Source organism: Bactrocera tryoni, chromosome 2 (assembly GCF_016617805.1).
Source record: "Bactrocera tryoni isolate S06 chromosome 2, CSIRO_BtryS06_freeze2, whole genome shotgun sequence".
Classification (NCBI taxonomy): domain Eukaryota; kingdom Metazoa; phylum Arthropoda; class Insecta; order Diptera; family Tephritidae; genus Bactrocera; species Bactrocera tryoni.
In genome coordinates this window covers 28934757-28952984 of record NC_052500.1, presented here as the reverse complement: position 1 = coordinate 28952984, position 18228 = coordinate 28934757, and the positions used below count along the sequence as shown (strand labels likewise).

Sequence of the window (18228 nt, the reverse complement as noted above, 5' to 3'; positions counted from 1 at the left end):
TGTACGGAACATGTCAATCTGGTGGCTGCACATGCCTGAAGAATGAGGTTAACAGATAGAGAAGACTGTTCAACTTCGCGTGAAGCGCAAGCATTCTAAAAGATATCTACTCCTCCATCTAATATCACAAAAGACCCAAACTGGTCTATGCATAACTCATTGTCCTAGCAGACTTACCTCACCTAACATTTACTTTAATGGAGGGTTTGGATAAATCTATGTTTATTGTACGATGTAATTGGACCGCACTGTACCACTGAAATAAATACGGGTCTCAGTTGCCATACAAATTTTGTATGAGAAGACGGCTATTACCAAAACAAGTACATGGTAACGATGGTCCTCAGTGACGTCTTATATAATAGGTTGTCAAAAAAGCCTTGCGGTATTTTCGCTAGTTGGCGCTGAAAGCGCGTAGTTCTAGTTTTATTCGTCGCATCGGGTCATGCTATACCTTTTTGGAAAGCTCATTTCACGCGCTAACACGTGTTTGATTGATTGTCGTTTCTTTTAAGTCGTTCGTGAGTTATAGCGTAGCAAACATGGAGCAAAATAAAGAGAAAATACGGGTAATATTTTACAGTACTACTACGATAAAGGCAAAAATGCATCTCAAGTCGCCAATAAAGTTTGTGCAGTTTATAGACCCGATACAGTTTCCATTTCCACCGCACAACAATGGTTTCCACGTTTTCGTTCTGGTGTAGAGGTGGTCGAAGATGCGCCAGGCTCCGGAAGGCCTGTCGTCGAAAATTGCGATAAAATCGCTGAATTGGTCGAAAGAGACCGGCATAGTAGCAGCCGTAGCATCGGTCAAGAGCTGGGCATGAGTCATCAAAAATTCATTTCAATTTCAATAAAAAAAATTCAATAAAAATACCGCAAGACTTTCTTGACAACCCATTATGTTATATGCGAATGTAAGATTATGACTTGTTAGTTATGAACATGAAGGGCATATAATTTATTGAATGGTATTTACATACATACATACATATCTATGGTGCATAGGATATACATATGTATACATATACATATACATATACATATATAGGTATTGATTTATGCCTGCACCGCAGATGTTTGCGGTTTCATTCTCACATTCCAACTGGGGTGGCAATTTTACTGCTAGCGGAAGCTTATGCTGAAGAGAGCGAAGAATGCTATAAACAATAACAAAGTCAGAAGCAAATGCACCAACAATAGCTACTTCATTTATTAAATGTTGCAAATGCTGTCAGCTAAAAAATAAACATTATGAAATAAGTTAACTTTGGGCTTAAGAAGCTCCGAAGCTATAACCTTAACTGGCGCATTTCTTATAAAAGAAAAGGTTTTAAAAATACCTTTACTTTGTCAGCTACATACATATATGCTATAATAGTTCGATCTGAAAAATGCTCACGGAAATTGTACTGTATTCTTATTTTCTCTCTATCTATACCGAATTTCCTGAAGATATCTCGTTAACCAAAGAAGATTTCCAAACAAGAACTTGATTTTGAAAGGTCAGTTTGTATGGTAGCTACATGCTATAGTTATCTGATCAGAACAATTTCTTCTGGATTTTATTGTTGTTTTGGATAATAATCTATACCAAATTGCGGAAAGGTATCTCGTCATTCAGTTTGTATGCCAGCTATATGCTATGGTGGCGTTACCATGCACGGGAGAGTTCCTAACATTTTCAAAAGTTTATTTTATGACTATTTGAATTTAAATATACAAATCTGTCAATTACAGGGCGAAAACATTATTTTTTGTTTTTAAAAAATTTTACAGTCTAGTATGTTCACATGCAAGTTTTGATGAGCTCCCTCCATCACTAACGAAAAGTATTTTAGCTGCGAACTGGAATATTACCACATCTTCCAGCGTTCAATGCCGCAGTCTGCCAGTTCTTGTCTGCAGCATTTTATGACTTTTTGCCACACTGAATCGGACTAGTCTGCCGCAGCTGTTCCGCTGCCTCGCGTCGCCTCTCCAGACCACCCTCCAGAGTATTCTAAATTTGCGCACGTGAACTCGTATGCTGTAACAATTTGCTTATAACCCTACACACATACATACATACACACATGTATACAAAAATGAGGCACGATCACCGAGTTTGCCGCAGTTACGGCTGGCCAACGACTGGAGCTGTGTGGAGTCGCCTAAGTTCAATGCACCTAAACGCTAAAAGCCGGCAGCAGGTTGCATGCAGTTGTTAGTGCTGCTGCAGTTGTGTCTGTGGTTTGCAGATTATGCAGTTTTGGTGTTGTCGGAAACGTCCAGCGGAGCGGGGAAGGGCTCTAGAATAAACAACTTCTAAAATGCAATAGCGAGCCATGGACAATTTTGACTAGACCTTACATGGCCGGAGATACAGACGGCTGAGTTTGCAAATGAATAGAAAAGTATAATTGTATGGAAATTTATACGCATTAACATAGCACCTGAAAGGGCTAGAGATCAAACCAGTAAGAACACAGGACGCTAGCGCTATTTTTACATACATATATATGTACATGCCTACTTGCTACATAAGAAAATAGATATGATGAAGCAGAATACATTGTTTTTCCAGGGTATATATTCATTAGGATAACTCCTAAAAAGTATAGTTCGATATTATACATAACTTTTCTTTTTGGTAAGTTGAAGTAACTAGAATCCGACCGATCTCCTTCGGCCAAAAATTTAAATTCTGTTGGACACTAAAAACAACAAACGAAATAATTATGCTGTTGTAAGAGATTCGAAGTCTCGAATTTTTGCATCATTTATAGCTACGATGAATTTTATGAAGCCTTTTTCTGGGAAAGTGTGTTCGATTTATAAACTTATGAAGAGCTTAAGCGGTTAGCCAACAGGAGTAATGTTCCGAATTTCTACGAAATGATGCGGCGACTAATGGAAGGTTTCAAGACAGGAGCATACTCTTGTAGGACCCATAGTGGTGATCTAGTGGCTGATGTTCAGAGCATACTGAACTTATGGAGGGAACACTTCTCCAGCCAGCTGGACGGTAGTGAAAGTGTAATAGCTGGTCATGGCGAACCCGATTCCCGAATCGATGACGATAGAGTAGATGTTCCATTACCCGACTGAAGAACAATTCCCGTCCTGCTACATGGTGCGGATACATGGACAATGACATCATATGATAAGTCGGCCTTAGAAGTGTTCGAGAGAAAGGTTTCGCGATTCTTTGCGCGTTGGCAACAGTGAGTACCGCAGTCGATGGAACGACCGACATTGAAATAGTTCAGCGAATCAAGAGACAGCGGCTACGCTGGCTAGGTCATGTCTGGATGGAAGAGAACACTCCAGCTTTGAAGGTTTCTGATTCAATATATGCCGATGGAAGCAAAGAAGGAAGAAGACCTCCACGCCGTTGGAGAAATTAGATGGAGAAGGACCTGGATCGGAAAGGCTGAGTCGAAAGTTCCAACACTCTCTTATCTGATTTATTTCAACCAATTGAATACCTCTTCTAATTTCTCGACTTGACTCGACTGATAATTTGATAATTTATCTATTTTAGATACAAAGATAGACTGTTGTTAGTAAAGCACGCTCTCTCAATTTCGTTGATATGCTCCACATATTGGTCGATATATGCGGTAGAAAGTCTCACGAAAGTTCGATTTACTTTATATTAGGTATATGGGTGCTAAGAGAAGAGTTGGTCCGATTGAAGCCATTTTTGACGCACAGACATAACATTGTCAGAGAAGTATTATCCCTGAATTTCAAATATATATCCCAGACATTGATTGATACTTTCGAACAAAAGTCAACTATGGGTACCGAGGTCCACATCTTCGTTACCTAGGGGCTTGAACAGTTTTTGTTGGATTTGAAAAATTTTTGGTCGTAAGTTAGTACACACTAAAGACATTATTCGAGTAAAGTTGATTTTGATTTTAAAAACTTTTTGCCTACAGGTGCCCATTGCAACTACGATTCCCTGTACCAAATTTTAGCTTTATATCTTAATTTAGCGCTTAGTTATAGCACTTTATGTGTTTTCGATTAATGGCGATTTGTGCGCGTGACAGTGGTCCGATTACGCTCATCTACGGACTCGAAATTTGTACTAAGGAACCCGCATACCAAGTTTCATTAAGATATCTCAATTTGTACTCAAGTTGCAGCTTGCAGGTACGGACGGACAACCGGATTTCAACTTTTTTCGTCAGGACAATTTATTTGCTGTGATCATTTCGAATATTGTTCCTAAAAAAAAGCAGATTTAAAAACGGTTACTAAAAAGTGTTTACAATTTTCTTTACATATTTTATGAAATCTTTTCCTTTTAACAGAGATAATTTAAACGGAACATTATAAAATAGTATCCGTGTCCGGTCATTGAAACGTTCTCATATCCAGTTATAGGTATTGGTTTTGTATGAAAATATGAAAATATTAATGAAAACGTTGTGTTCATGAAATTTGTCCTGTTATGGGAGGTCACTGGTTATAAGGACTGTCCGTAAAGGCGAATTCACTGTGTATATTTTCTACAAAGTTGGAACACTATTTTGGTTGTCAGTGTAGCAAAGCGACACCTGCCGTTGTTCATTCAAAATTGAGTTGTTAATTGTGTTGCGACTTTTTGCCGTCAGATGGCGCAAGGCAAAGCAAGTTCTTTGCCGTTGCATTTGTGAACAGTTTAGATTTCAATCAAGTGCTATCACTTGGCGAAGTGCCTTCTATGGCAGTCTAACGGTTTTAATCCCATTGGCCAATTCACCGGGCCAAAACGAGAAATTATCTGCTCACCAAAGTGTTCTCTCAATAAATCCTTTGATTGTTGCCGAGATAACGAGCTTCAATTTCATTCATTTTTGGAAGAAATATGGACCGATGATTCCACAAACCTCACTAAACCGTTGGTTTCCTGGATGCAATGGCAGCTCTTAAATCTCTGCAGGCTGCTCTTCGTCCCAAATGTGGCAATTTAGTTTGTTTACATACCCATTGAGCCAGAAATGGGCTAATCACTGAATAAAATTTGGCTCGAAAACGTCAGATCTTCAGTCAAATCCCATAGTGGCAAGGCCGAGCGTCTTCATTTCTTGCACAAGTTGTGTTATTGTTGTATATATTTCGACGTAAAATGCGTCGTTCCCTACGTCAGATCGAGTTGCTGCGATTGGCACCGACTCGACTCTCCACGGTCTTTGTGTACACTCTCAGCTTCGCCTGCTTTATTTTATACACAGCGCGCTGAATGTGGTCCATTCGGTCGCATATTATCCAATAATGAATGATGGGCCTCAAAATGCTGCTCTGAGTTTGATAGACGGAAAGCTTTTCTGGTGTCTAAATGACATTATATAACTAAATAAAAAAAAAGTACGGGTTTTCAACTGGAGACCTTAAAAGCGACTCTCGTTTAAAATTATATAATTTATGGACTCAAAATGTGTATGTAAAATACCACCACCACGATGGTACTTTACGGACTGAGAGTATGAAGATATTTCGTACAGCTTTAAAGTAAACTAGTCTTCATGAATTTTCATGAATAAAATCGAAGGACGAAAAAGTCGCCATAATGTTCTTTCAATGCTTACTTTATTGAAACGCGCCTGAGATAGTAGAGTATAAAAATAAGATAATAAGCATGAACCTCCTCAGTTAAGTAGGCAATCATTTGAAGTCGAGATCATCATAACCGCCACTCAGAAAGTCGCCAGAGCTACAATGATGACGATGGACATCCGAATCAAAGCATTTATCATGTAAACGTTTGCTGTTTGTAGCGTGGGCGCCACCTGCGCCACGGCTATCCGCGCAGCCAGTGATGCGATCGTTAGAGCGATCAGCACAACGTCCAGCACCGCCGCGGCTTTTGCTGCGATGCTTGTGTTGGTGATGCTCAGCTGTGGTGTGGTGATGTGCATGTTTGTGCGACGATCTCGCGTGTTCCTCGTACATCGTAACGCTGGTCAGTTCGACATCGTTGGGCGGACGACAGTGTGGTGTCGGTGGTATAGGATCATCGAAACGTGGACAGGGGTGATCGCCAACCGGTGATGTGGTCTCATAACGTTTGGAGAGTAGCGTAAATTCCTGGTGGGCCGAGCAGAGTGCTTGCAAGCGATGCAGCAGATCCGATTCCGGCAAGTCGCGCAGGTGGAGCGTACGCGCCACTGAGGTACGGAACGATTGTAGGTGGGAGAGACGATGATTGGCATCGGAGAGTTGATTTTGTAGACGTGTGATGTCTTCGCGAAGCGACTGCAGCGAAAAGTTGCAAAAATGTTGAGTTTATATAATATAAATTTGTGAATTTGAATGCGCTACTCACAGTGATGAGTGCCTCATCGCGGCAACGTCTATTTTGCGATGATTCGCTGGTGGCCTTCAGTCGGTCCTTAACAGCATTAAATTGCGCTAGCAAACGTGTCTTCTCCTCTTCAAGATCGCAAATTTGACCAGTGAGCTCGTCGATTTTGCGTGCACGCTCCAGGGCAGTGATCTGTGGACAAAGTGGGGAATCAATGCAGATACTATATGCAATATTTATACATTTTTACCTTGTATTCGACGGCCTCCGCGAGCTGCGCTTTGACCTCGGCTATTTGACTGCGTGCGTCCACCAGTTGTGCAGTGAGTTTGTCAATCTGTTTGCTAGCCTTCTTGGAGCGGCATACAGCTTCATCGCGCTCACCCTGCGGCGAATTTAATAAAAATTGTTTAAATTATTGTCCTATCCTAGCTATATTTTACTTATTATAACCTGCAGCATGCACTTTCCCCTGGCGCCCTCTTCAATGATGGCTAGTTTACGTCGCAAAAGCTCCAAATGCAAGTCACGTCGCTGCACTTGCTCTCGCAATATGCGCACACGCCGCTGTAAAGTGTAAACGCTGCTGCTCTCCTTCAACGGTATGTCGTGGCACGAACGTTCTCGCCTCAATTTGCCATGCGCATGCGTATGGTGATCGCAGCAGCCCTGGAGTTAAAGTCCAACAAATATGTTTGTAAAATAAATATATGTAAGCCCTCAATCCACTCTGTCTAGGAGAGATACTAGAAAAAATCATTAGCTGGCATCGGAGGTTCCGACAAATGAGCAGCTTCTTGGAAAGAAAAAGACGTGTACAAGATTTCAGATTGATATCTCAAAAACTAAGGGACTACTTTGCGTATATAGCGACAGACGGGCGGATGGACAGAAGGAAGAATATGGGTTAATCGACTCAGCTCGTCATGCTGATCATTTATATGTATATATATTTTATAGGGTCTCCGGCATTTCTTTCTGCATACTACAAACTTCGCTAAGAGTAATACCCGTCTACCGAAAGATTTGCTCTGTTTCTTTTCATTCCGTCATCCTCTTACTCATAGTTTAGTAATTTGGAATAGGATAAACTATCAATGGAATCGTCACTACAGCAGTAATCGACATGCTAGCCCGAGGAATTAAGTATATTTCTGGAATTAATGTATTCTTCTCAGGGCTGGAGCGCGGCATTTTCATATTTTGAAATAAATTATATCTTGGAAACTAACCTTATCCGGTGAATGCTCATGCCGTGAGTGATAGTGATGTCGATGGCCGCCATCATGTTCATGTCCATGGTGATCGTAATGTGCGGCAATGCGTTCGGCACGTTCCAACAGCGACTCGGCTAAGATGTTGGTGTCGGTATCGAGCGCTGGCGGCGACGTACACTCAGCCCAGCTTATGGCACGTGCAAGTCGTTGCAAAAACTCTGAGAGACCCAAGTGATCGTTGCGCAGCGTGTGTATCTCAGCTTGACACTTCTCCAGACGTTCCTCCAATTCACATTTTTGCGCCTGCTCTGTGCGTAAACGACACTGTGTACTCTCCTGAGTTTCTTTCAGCTTAGACTGTTCCGAATTCAGTTGATCCCGCAGCGAATGCAGTTGCTGCAAGTTAAATTTGTTAAACATTTGCCATTTTTCTTCGACTGTGACTTACCACATGTATTGTCTGATTTTCACTCAGCATATCGCGCACTTTCTCCTTGATCAGTGTTTCACATGGCTCTGGTACATTCAGTTGATTCGCCAGGCAACGCAAGAATTGCAAACGCTCACCTTGGGTGCGATCCAGATTGTTTTGTAAGCGATGACAGCGTGACTCGAAGCCTCGCAATTCCTCTTTCAGTTTCTCACCACCTATCTCAGACTCAGTTAAGCGATCGCGTTGCAATTGCAAGTCACGCTCATACTGTCGACAACGTCCCTCCAATTCGTGGTTATGATTGGTCACACCTTCCAGCTGCGCGCTCAAGCGTTGCTTCTCTATATTTGCTAGCGATTTCAAGTTCATTAACTCGTTCTCGCAACTGCTGAGCGTATCGCAAGTGGAACTCGCCTTGGCCTTGGTCCGTTGCAGCTCGATCATCACCTCTTCGGCGCGGTTCAGTACACACTCTGGTGTCAGATGTACATTCTCACATAGGTCCACTCCCAGACAGGTGGCTAGACGACGCAGCGCGTCGTTCAGTTGTGCACGCGCCTGCTCCTTCTGTTGTTCCTCGGCGGCCAAGTGATTCTCCAGGTGTTGTATTTTACATTGTAATTCCTTGTTACGTTCATCGGAAGAGTGTTTCTCCCGTTGTATCGTGTGGATGGTACTGTCACATCGAGTTTGTATTGATTGTTCGCGACTCTCAGCGGTTTGCAGTCGGCTTTGCAAACTGCTAATAAGCGCCGATTGTCGTGCGGCTTGAGCACGTAAATTCTCACATTCTGATTCGCGTGCATTCAACGCAACGCGAGTTTCTCCGAGCTTGCGAAAAAAATGCAACGAAAAATATAATTAGGTAAAATTCAGTAATAATTGCGGTGGTTTTCAACTTACATCATTTGAGAGGCGGTCACGCTTATAAGCACAAGCCGCCAATTCACTGCGAAGAGTCGTGACAAGATCAATTCCATGATGATGTTCAGGAATATTGACCACGGTATTATTGCAGTTTGGATCAAGCTAAATGAAAATGGGTAGAATAGAAATTTAATAAAGTTAAAGTTGCTTGAAGTTAAGGAAAATCCAATATATTCAATGAATTAGCGCAGAAACTAACCCGTAGACGCAGTACAACTCATAAGGCCTTCGCCTAAGGAAAATATGAATGATCACACGTATACAAGAGTTTCGGTTAGAATTGTTAACTGGGCTTAAAAACTGATTGCAAGTGAAATCGGGCAAAAACTTCGCTCAATCCACATATAACGGTTATATTTAAAACTACTTAAAATATTTATGTCAGAGAAATTAATCAATCACGCAACCACGCCTACTTTCTATATATCAATGTTTTAAATTCCAGATGATTGTCTAATACAGTATATACATCAAACACAAATAAAGTTATTGGATTAGAAATATAGTGTCTCAAAAGTGTGCCATCTCACGTCCAAAAATAACACTGATAGACACATAATTTGTAACATGAAAATTCGTAGGTGTTTCTAATGCAGTTTGATACCCTGAAGCCAAATCTTAAAACAGAATTTTTCTATCACCCACAGATTTTCTGTAACCTGCGGCTTTAGATTTCACATTACTACTAAAATCAAATTGAAAGGTGAATTAATTTTAATTAATTTATACTTCGCGTGTTTTTTGAATCGGTAATTTTTTTCTGTAAGTTGGTAGTATTGTTAGTGACATCTATCCTAAATTTCATGTCAAAATATTCATTAGTATTTGAGATACACGTAGTTTTGTGAGGCTCTGAATTTTTTGAACAAAGAAGTACGACAATGCACCATCTCATTCTGCATTGGTTATTCGTGATCGTTTCGCCACAATTTCAAATAATATCGTGCCGCAACCACCGCATTCGCCTGATTTACCTTCGTGTAACTTCTGGCTATTCAGCAAATTCACATGACCAGTCCGAAGAGTGGCCAGTACGTCAGGCACTCACTCTGCGACAAAAAAACGTCTAGTTGATCCCATAAAGGTATTACTACTACCTTTGCATATTAAATTGGGTTTAATGAAGAATTTTGTTAAGGCAATGAACAGAAATGGAAGAGTCAGTGAAGCAAAATTTAAAGAGGGCATATTTGTGGGTCCACAAATAAGAGGACTAAAGAAAGATAAAACTTTTGAGGAAATGCTCATTGAAACTGAAATACGTGCCTTTAAAAGCATTGTTAAAAATTTTCTTGGAAATGTGAAAGCTGACTATTACAAAGATCTTGTGACTGAACTACTTACTGCCTATAAAAAATGGGTTGCAACATGTCCCTTAAAATTCACTTTCTGGACTCCCATCTGTATTTTTCCCCATAATTTTAGTGACGAACATGGCGAACAGTTCCACCAAGACATTTCTGTTATGGAGAAACGGTACCAAGGCAAGTGAAGTGCCAGTTTGCTTGCCGATTACTGCTGGACATTGTTAAGGGATACTTAAAAACAAAATTTCGCCGAAAAATATCGACAGTAACATTTTAAAGTACTCTTTGGTTAATAAAATAATATAAAAATAATATATCTATTGCTATAAACTGTAGGTGATGAAATCTGTAGCTATTGTCTGCATTTGTGGCGATTTTTACATAACATTCGAGAACACTTTGTTCTGTTCCTGTCACAAAAAACAAGTGGATTTTTGTTTACTAGTGTAGTACTATATGGAAATTTTGATAATTTGCAGAATTTCGCATATATTTCAGTTCATTTTGACGAAAGTTTGAAGATCTTATGTTAGGTGTACTATAACAGATAGTATTGACCCCATTCTATCTATTTTTTCCAGTACTAGATGCAATTAAAAGGCCAAAATAAAATGCTTTCAGGGCTTCATCAAGGTTCCTCATATGTATACAATTCCCAATCATATGTATGGAGTAAAGTCAATTCGAAAAGGTATTCGAAAAGCCTGATATTGGTGCTACATATATCACGTTTTTGCACGTTTTTTTTAAACATTTAGGCACCAAAATTCACTGTTATAAGTAAAACGCGATTTATAATTTTCATTGAGACAACTCAAATATTGGCCTATATATGCGGTATTAAGTCACTTGGAAGTTCGAAAATTTTAATATTATGTATGTGAGGTCTAGGGAAAGTATTGAATATATTCAATCCATTTATAAAACTCAGAAATTCTACAATAAGTAAGGGATTATCTCTGAACTTCAATTATATTTCTCACACATTCACCGATATTTCCGGTTAAAAGTTAACTATATAGGGGCTTGAACAGTTTTGCTTTTCATACCCTGAACAGGGTATATTAAGTTTGTCACGAAGTTTGTAACACCCAGAAGGAAGCGTCGGAGACCCTATAAAGTATATAAGTATATATAAAGGATCAGTATGTTGAGCTGAGTTGATTTAGCCATGTCCGTCTGTCTGTCTGTCCGTCTGTATCCATATATACGAACTAGTGCCTCAGTTTTTAAGATATCGTTTTGAAATTTTGCAAACGTCATTTTCTCTTCAAGAAGCTGCTCATTTGTCGGAACTGAACGATCGGAAACAACTGCTTGTTTGGAAAACTTTTGCATTTGACGTGGTATCTTCACGAAATTTGGTATATACTATTTCCTAAGGCAACAATGTAATCTCCGAAAAAAATGGTTCAGATCGGTTGACTATAGCATATAGCTGTCATACAAACTGAACGATCGGAATCAAATGCTTGCATGGGAAACTTCCTCATTTGACCATATATCTTCAAGAAACTTGGTATGAGTTATTGTTCATAGAAATAATGTAATATCGGAAGAAATTCTTCAGATCAGGGAGCCTATTCTGTAACTCGATTCGAAAATCAATTTACTCGAATTCGGATTTTTTATATTCTGTAACTCGATTTTCGGATTTTCAAGCCAATTTTCGAATAAAATATTCGTTAGCTTTTGAGTTGTAGAAAGCAAAAACGAAAATTGTACGTATTTTTTCTGGCACAGGGTGGTACAACTTTCGCATAATGATAAAGTAGAACCGAATTTCGAATAGAATACATTTTCGAATCGAGTTACAGAATAGGCCCCCAGCTATAGCTGCCATATAAACCGAACGATGGCAATCAACTGCTTGTATGGACAACTTTCGCATTTGACATGGTATCTTCTCGAAATTTGACATGGATTACTAATTGAGGGGGTATTCTCATGTAATCACTACGAAAAAACGATTTTTTTTTATTTTGACAGTAAAACCTATTGAAAACATGCTGTGAAAAATTCAGACCGAAATTCATAGTTTTTGATAAGTTACAGCTCATAGTCGTCGACGTGTCGTAAGCGACTGTCTACCAGGCGCCATGACAAGTCTGCAGCTGCTACTCATTTATAGTTATCGTCCCTACCAGAATTGTTTGTTTTCGAAACTATTTTCATATTTTTTTAAACGATTTTTAACGAATAAAACAAGACTTTCGTGACTTTTTTTTGAAGTTCGACATTTTTTTTTTAAATGAAATTGATTATATTTATATAATCCATTCGATTTTTTTTTTATTTCAGACAACATCAACAGCCGCTATCACCATGACCAGTGAACTACTTTTTTTTTTGTTGAAGACTACCTTGATAAAAAAAAATATAAATATATTAAAAATGTAAAAAACGAAAAAAAAATTTTGCACATTTCAAAATACAAATAAAAATATATTAAAAAATTAAAATGATTGAATTTTGTTGTCGCATAAAAAAAAATTTCCTAAAAGTGGTAAAATGTATGCGTTCACATGAGAGTACCCCCTTAAGGTAATAATATAATCTCAAAAAAAAAATTGTTCTGATCGGATTACTATAGCGTATAGCTTTCATACAAACTGAAACATTATTATATATACATATATTAGCTTCAGTGCAGCCGAAATTAACGTTTTTATTTTGGCTTTTATGACAGGTGAACACCGCAAGCTTGACTCATCGAAAGAAATAGTTTTGTTAAAAAAACCTCAAATAACTACATTTTGGTTGAAAAGTATACGAAGCCCCTTTAACTTCTGTTTCAGAAACTCTCCTCTAAGAAAATATTTTCTTTCCGAAATGAAATATTTACAGTTTTTAGAATTTTCTATTAAAATTTTAATGAGTAAACTAAAAACGCGTTCGCACAATACTCATTAAATCTGAGCCAGATAACAAACTCTCGCGTTTGTCCAAGGACTCAAACCATCACTCAAATAATATTTTATATTGTTAAAAGTTTTAATGAATCTCTACAAATTTTATGTTTAGCTAAAGTCATTATATTGCACTTCAATTGTATTTCGTTTCCACTGTTATGAATTTAAGGATAACGGTACTTTTTCACTTTAACTCCACTATTTCTATTTTATTCAGGTGAGAACTTAAAGATTTCGCCATTACCAAATGGTGATGATGCGGCGACATCCGCTCATGATGTTCGTGGTGCACAGCGCTCAGATGATGGTGATGGTGCAAATGTTGGTGCTTTTTGTCGTTCGACATGTTTCTCCACAAACACCGCCTTCACGAGTTAGGAAACGGAAAACGACAAAGCTCAAAAAACGTCCGCGCGTTCGAACAAATCGCGCTCGACTAAATAAAATTAGCGTTTTCGATTAGTAAGTACGTCGAAAATTAGACTGAAGATACATCAAGCCTACTGTCTGCAGGAAAAGTCAAAACAAACGGTGAATGGGGTGCAGACAGCAACATAACAATTACATACCGACGGTAAGGATGGTGTGGTTGTTGGTGGCAATAGAAATCGCACTTATGGAATTTACTACAACATAACACAAGGCGTTCAACAGTCACGGCCCCAAATGAAGGTGAACGAAGGGGAGACGTTGCCTAGCCGTTGACAGGGTGTGGGGGTGGAGTATTGACAAGGTGAAAAAAATGGGCGCAATGGCAACGCTATGATAATTTGTTGTTAGTTGATAATTTTATTACTTTGATTTGTTGTTGTTATTTAGGTCATTCACATGACGGCACACAAACCGCCTGGAAAAATGAGATATGGCCGGGGCGATGTGTACAACAACAATGAAAAAGGAAAGCATAAAATGTGCTAAAATTTGTCGTCGGCAGCGCCTTTGTGTGCGTGTGTTGGTGCGCTCGTCCAACTATTTATGTGCAAGCTTAGTAACGCTGCGGAAGCGGAAGCTCGTCGAACATTGAGTGAGCACGACGGCAGCGCCGTGGGGCACAGTGTTCACGTTGACGTAATTTTCGCTGCAATTATTCGCATATTCAGGCATTCAATATGCAACTCAAATTTAGTTCGATTTGCTCCACTGTGATCAGCATGTGTCTGTTTGTGGATATGTACTTATGAGCTTTTTGTTGAAGTTATGCTTAACCTTAACAGTTTTACCACACGCATTGAAAACTTTCCTGATGAGCGCATAAATTAAGTGAAGTTCGTTCGTTTGCCAACAAGAAGTCGATAAGTGACTAATCGTTGAAGCTTGTCAAATGCTCACATTTTGAAAAATTGTTACGTTATAATTGTAAAAATAAATTGAGAGTGTATTTTATATTGCATAAAAAAGTATTAAAATATATTTTTCTTGAATTTGCATGGTTAGTTTGAATGGCAGCTTTACACTACGGTACTTGAGTCTAGCGAAGGGATGATGTAATGCGTCAAAAACAACCATCGACCATTTTACAAAACGAAGATCTCTTCGGGGCTTGAGGCAGGGAGTTGGAGGTGTCTAAAGAGGTCCAATCCCTAGGTCTAACATTAGGCTCAACCTTACCGTGGAATAGGCACGTGGAATTGACACTGTTCACTGCTAGCAAGACACTCATGATATGCATCAGGTGCCTCAATACCACCTACATATTGTCACTTATGAAACAGTTGTTTGGGCATCGAAGGCAACGCAGTCTTTGGTAGGCTTTCAACTAACGAAGCTGCAAAGGCTCGCCTGCGTCGCGTTTCAGGGGCAACGCGCACTTGCCCAACCGCAGTACTTGAAGCCATGCATGGTCAGTGCTGCATCTAGTGATCAAACAGGCGGCGAAACACACCACGCTACTCATGGCAGCAGGGGGTATTGGCAAAGAGAAGATTATGTCATCTCAACAAGTATATCTCAACACACACCAGAGGCCCTTCTTCCAAGAGACGGCATTAGGAAGAGAGTAAACTTCACAAAGAAGTTTAGAGTGACTCTCGGCAGTAAAGCGGAATGGAGTAGTAACATGCTCGACTTACTACTGAGGGGCAGCACTATCCAGTGGACCGTAACACCGGAAGGCAAGGCGGGAACACATACCAAACCATCCATACCAATAGGATGTTTTCCGAGCATCTTTCAAGCAGAAGCCTTTGCTATAAGACAGTGTGCAGGAATCAATCTTCATCGCAACTATCGCAACCAGCGTATCGCTATATTCAGCGATAGTCAAGCTGCCTTAAAAGCGGTCTCAGCTTATGAAGTCAAATGGCTTTTAGGGGAGGACTGTATAGGAAGGCTGAAGCGCCTATCAGTCCTGGAGTTACTCAGCAAGGAGGAGAGTGTGGGGAGAGGCAACGGCACTGGGAGCAGGCAATAGGAATGCGTTACCCAAATTACTACTAAGAGGTTTCAATCTAGCAAGGTTTAGAGATATGTTCGACCTGCCCCGAGAAATATTTCGTCTCGTTGTCGCGCTCTATACGGGGCACTGTCGGTTCAAGAAATACCTGTCCAATATGGGTATAGTCTCTTGCGCAAACTGCCGGCTTTGCGACGTAGAACAGTAAGCTCTAGAACGCCTGATTGTATTTTGCCCAGCAATTTGTAGAAGCAGGGCCCTAGCCTCACCACAGTCGCGCCCAGCAAGCTCCTGGAATTATTCAGAGTATTTCAGCACTTTATGAGCCTATGCGATAAGGAAAGGGCACAATACACCATAAGTCGCAGTGAAAAACCTCAATTGCTTATCTATCTATTTTTTTATCAAATAAAAAAAACTTTCCCTACAAGGTAGGAAGTAGGAGGTAGTAGGAGGGATTAGTTGTCATAGTTATATAAATATGTCAGATCTAAACTATTTCTTCGGAAATTGTAGAGCTGTCTGAGATAATAGTCTGTTCCATGTTTCATGACGATACTTTATCAAATAAAAAGTTTTCCATACAAAGGCTTGAGTTGGACTAGTCAATTTGTATGGCAGCTTTCTGTCATAGTTGTCCGATATCGGCGCTTCCGACAAATGATTTCCATTACTTGATGGAGAAGAGAGAAGTGCGCAAAATTTCTTAGCAAACTGGATGACTTTTTCATCAAAGAAAATGTGAGAACTATCAGCTATTCGTAGTTTCGTATGTGAGACTTTATATATGACGACACAAACTCTATAAGTGTGATTGATCTAATCTCTCCTACAACGAAAATCATTCAATCCGTTGTTTGCTTGTATGGAAACAACGTTAAGTAGTGCCTAGCTCTACATATAGTGACAAATAACTGTTTTTATATAGGACTCATAGTTTTGTCAGTAATGTTTTTGTTATTTTATCTTCCATTTTGTTTAATATTAGGTGTTTCAGACTACTATGAATTTTTTTCACAGTTTACTATTTTCACAGCTCAAATAGAACTACAACTTAAAAATAATAAGCATTAGCTTTCATTTACCGTTATTGTGCTTCATTTTGTAATTTATTCATTTCTACTTCAAAGCTTTAGCTTCATTTCGAGCTCACCTTGCTGTCACTTGTCACTTTCACATCGGCACATAAAATCTCAAAAATTCGCCAATCCTCGGCAGAGTTGCCAGATTTGTCCCATATAGACGGGTTGCGTGACATTTCAATTCATTACTAGTTTGTCAAAATCACTTCTACTATTTTATTTGTTTTTGTACTATATCACATCAACAACTATTTGCTATAATCTGCATTTGTACTCTTTCTGTTCCAAAGACTGTTTTATCTAAAAGTTTGTTGTTTAAAGCGCTCTTTTGCCGTTTCTAGGAAATTAAAAAGCGCCTAACAACAGAACTTACTCAGATATGTTTTTATTATTGTACTATATATAAAAATGCATATATATAAATTATGCTTCAGGTTGTTTTTCCACTGTTGCATTTATTTTACAACGGTAAATAACAAATGGGGTGTTGCCAACGAGACTAAAACTCTAAGAATTTCTACGGCTACTAAATCTTCCTCGTATTAACTTGTTTCCTGAGTATGTGGATATGTACATATGTATTGGTATGTGCAAATTGTTATTTGGTATAGCATATGTATTCCCCCGGGAGAGCAATATTTCAGGGCTACTTAATAAATTGAAACCAAATTGAGTCTTTACACGCAAATGGGAATAAGATTTTGCATACGAGGTTAGCTTGATAACGCTTTTCAGATATCAGAAAAAAAGTATTACGAGGGCTGCTATATATAATCTGGCCAAGGGCAACACTAAGTGTTGCCAGGTGCAATCTGACATTTCCATTGGAAAGTTTGACATTTTTTAGCAGAACATTACTCAGAACGTTTTGTCATTTAATCGTGAATTGTTTTATTTACAGGGAATTAAAAAATTCATTTCGGCCAAAAAATGGAATTAACTCGTGAATATTTTCGTGCGATCATTTTTCACAACTTTCGACGTGGATTATCACGACAAGAGTGCATCGATGAATTAAAATCTTTGTATGGCTATGAAGCACCATCCTATAGCACTGTGAAAAACTGGTACAACGAATTCAATCGAAGCCGACGCTCGCTCAAAGACGAATTCCGTGAAGGTCGCCCAAAAACAGCCGTTGTGTCAGAAAACATCGATGCCGTACGTGAACTGATAATGCAAGACCGTCATGTAACATACCTTCAGATAGAGGCATGCCTATACATTTCTCCCACCAGCATACATTCGATATTGCATGAACACCTGGCCGTACAAAAGGTTTGTTCTCGTTGGATCCCGCACAATTTGACAATCGCTCAAAAAAAGGCTCGTGTGGATTGGTGTAAAGAAATGCTGAAAAAATACGATTGCGGTGCTTCAAAAAACGTTTATAAGATTGTCACAGGTGACGAATCATGGATCTATGCGTATGTGCCCGAAACAAAACAGCAATCGACAAAAAAAAATATAAAAAAAAACATTTTCGTTGATAAATTTGCCTATTTACATTATTAGGCCAGAAATATATATAGCAACCTACGTATATTACAAAGCAAAAAGCGTAAAAGAGAACACAGTTCTCTGCAATTTTCAAACATCGTTTTACTTTTTAAGGCGAAGTTCGAATTTTCGTACATATATCGTGTAAACAGACACTTAATTTTAGAGATATTAT

The 18228-nt window shown here is 39.1% G+C and overlaps 1 protein-coding gene across 1 annotated transcript; it reads right to left on the bottom strand.

The window, feature by feature from the left end:
* Positions 1–5583: 5583 nt before the first annotated feature.
* LOC120767738 (coiled-coil domain-containing protein 170) lies at positions 5584–13425 on the bottom strand. The gene is made up of 8 exons (XM_040093948.1): positions 13324–13425; positions 8837–8962; positions 7949–8764; positions 7516–7896; positions 6737–6952; positions 6534–6668; positions 6305–6475; positions 5584–6234 (listed from the first exon to the last, which is right to left on the bottom strand). The coding sequence occupies exons 1-8, from the start codon at positions 13423–13425 to the stop codon at positions 5644–5646; spliced, it is 2538 nt and encodes an 845-aa protein (XP_039949882.1). The 3' UTR covers positions 5584–5643.
* Positions 13426–18228: the final 4803 nt, after the last annotated feature.

What these genes read in the sequence shown, in the direction of transcription:
- LOC120767738 (XM_040093948.1), bottom strand. Translation starts at nt 13,425, where the DNA reads ATGTCGAACGACAAAAAGCACCAACATTTGCACCATCACCATCATCTG. An exon ending in GGGGAAAGTGCATGCTGCAG is followed by an intron (nt 6,669 to 6,736) that starts GTTATAATAAGT and finishes AATTCGCCGCAG; the next exon opens with GGTGAGCGCGATGAAGCTGT. An exon ending in GCGATGAGGCACTCATCACT is followed by an intron (nt 6,235 to 6,304) that starts GTGAGTAGCGCA and finishes TTTTCGCTGCAG; the next exon opens with TCGCTTCGCGAAGACATCAC.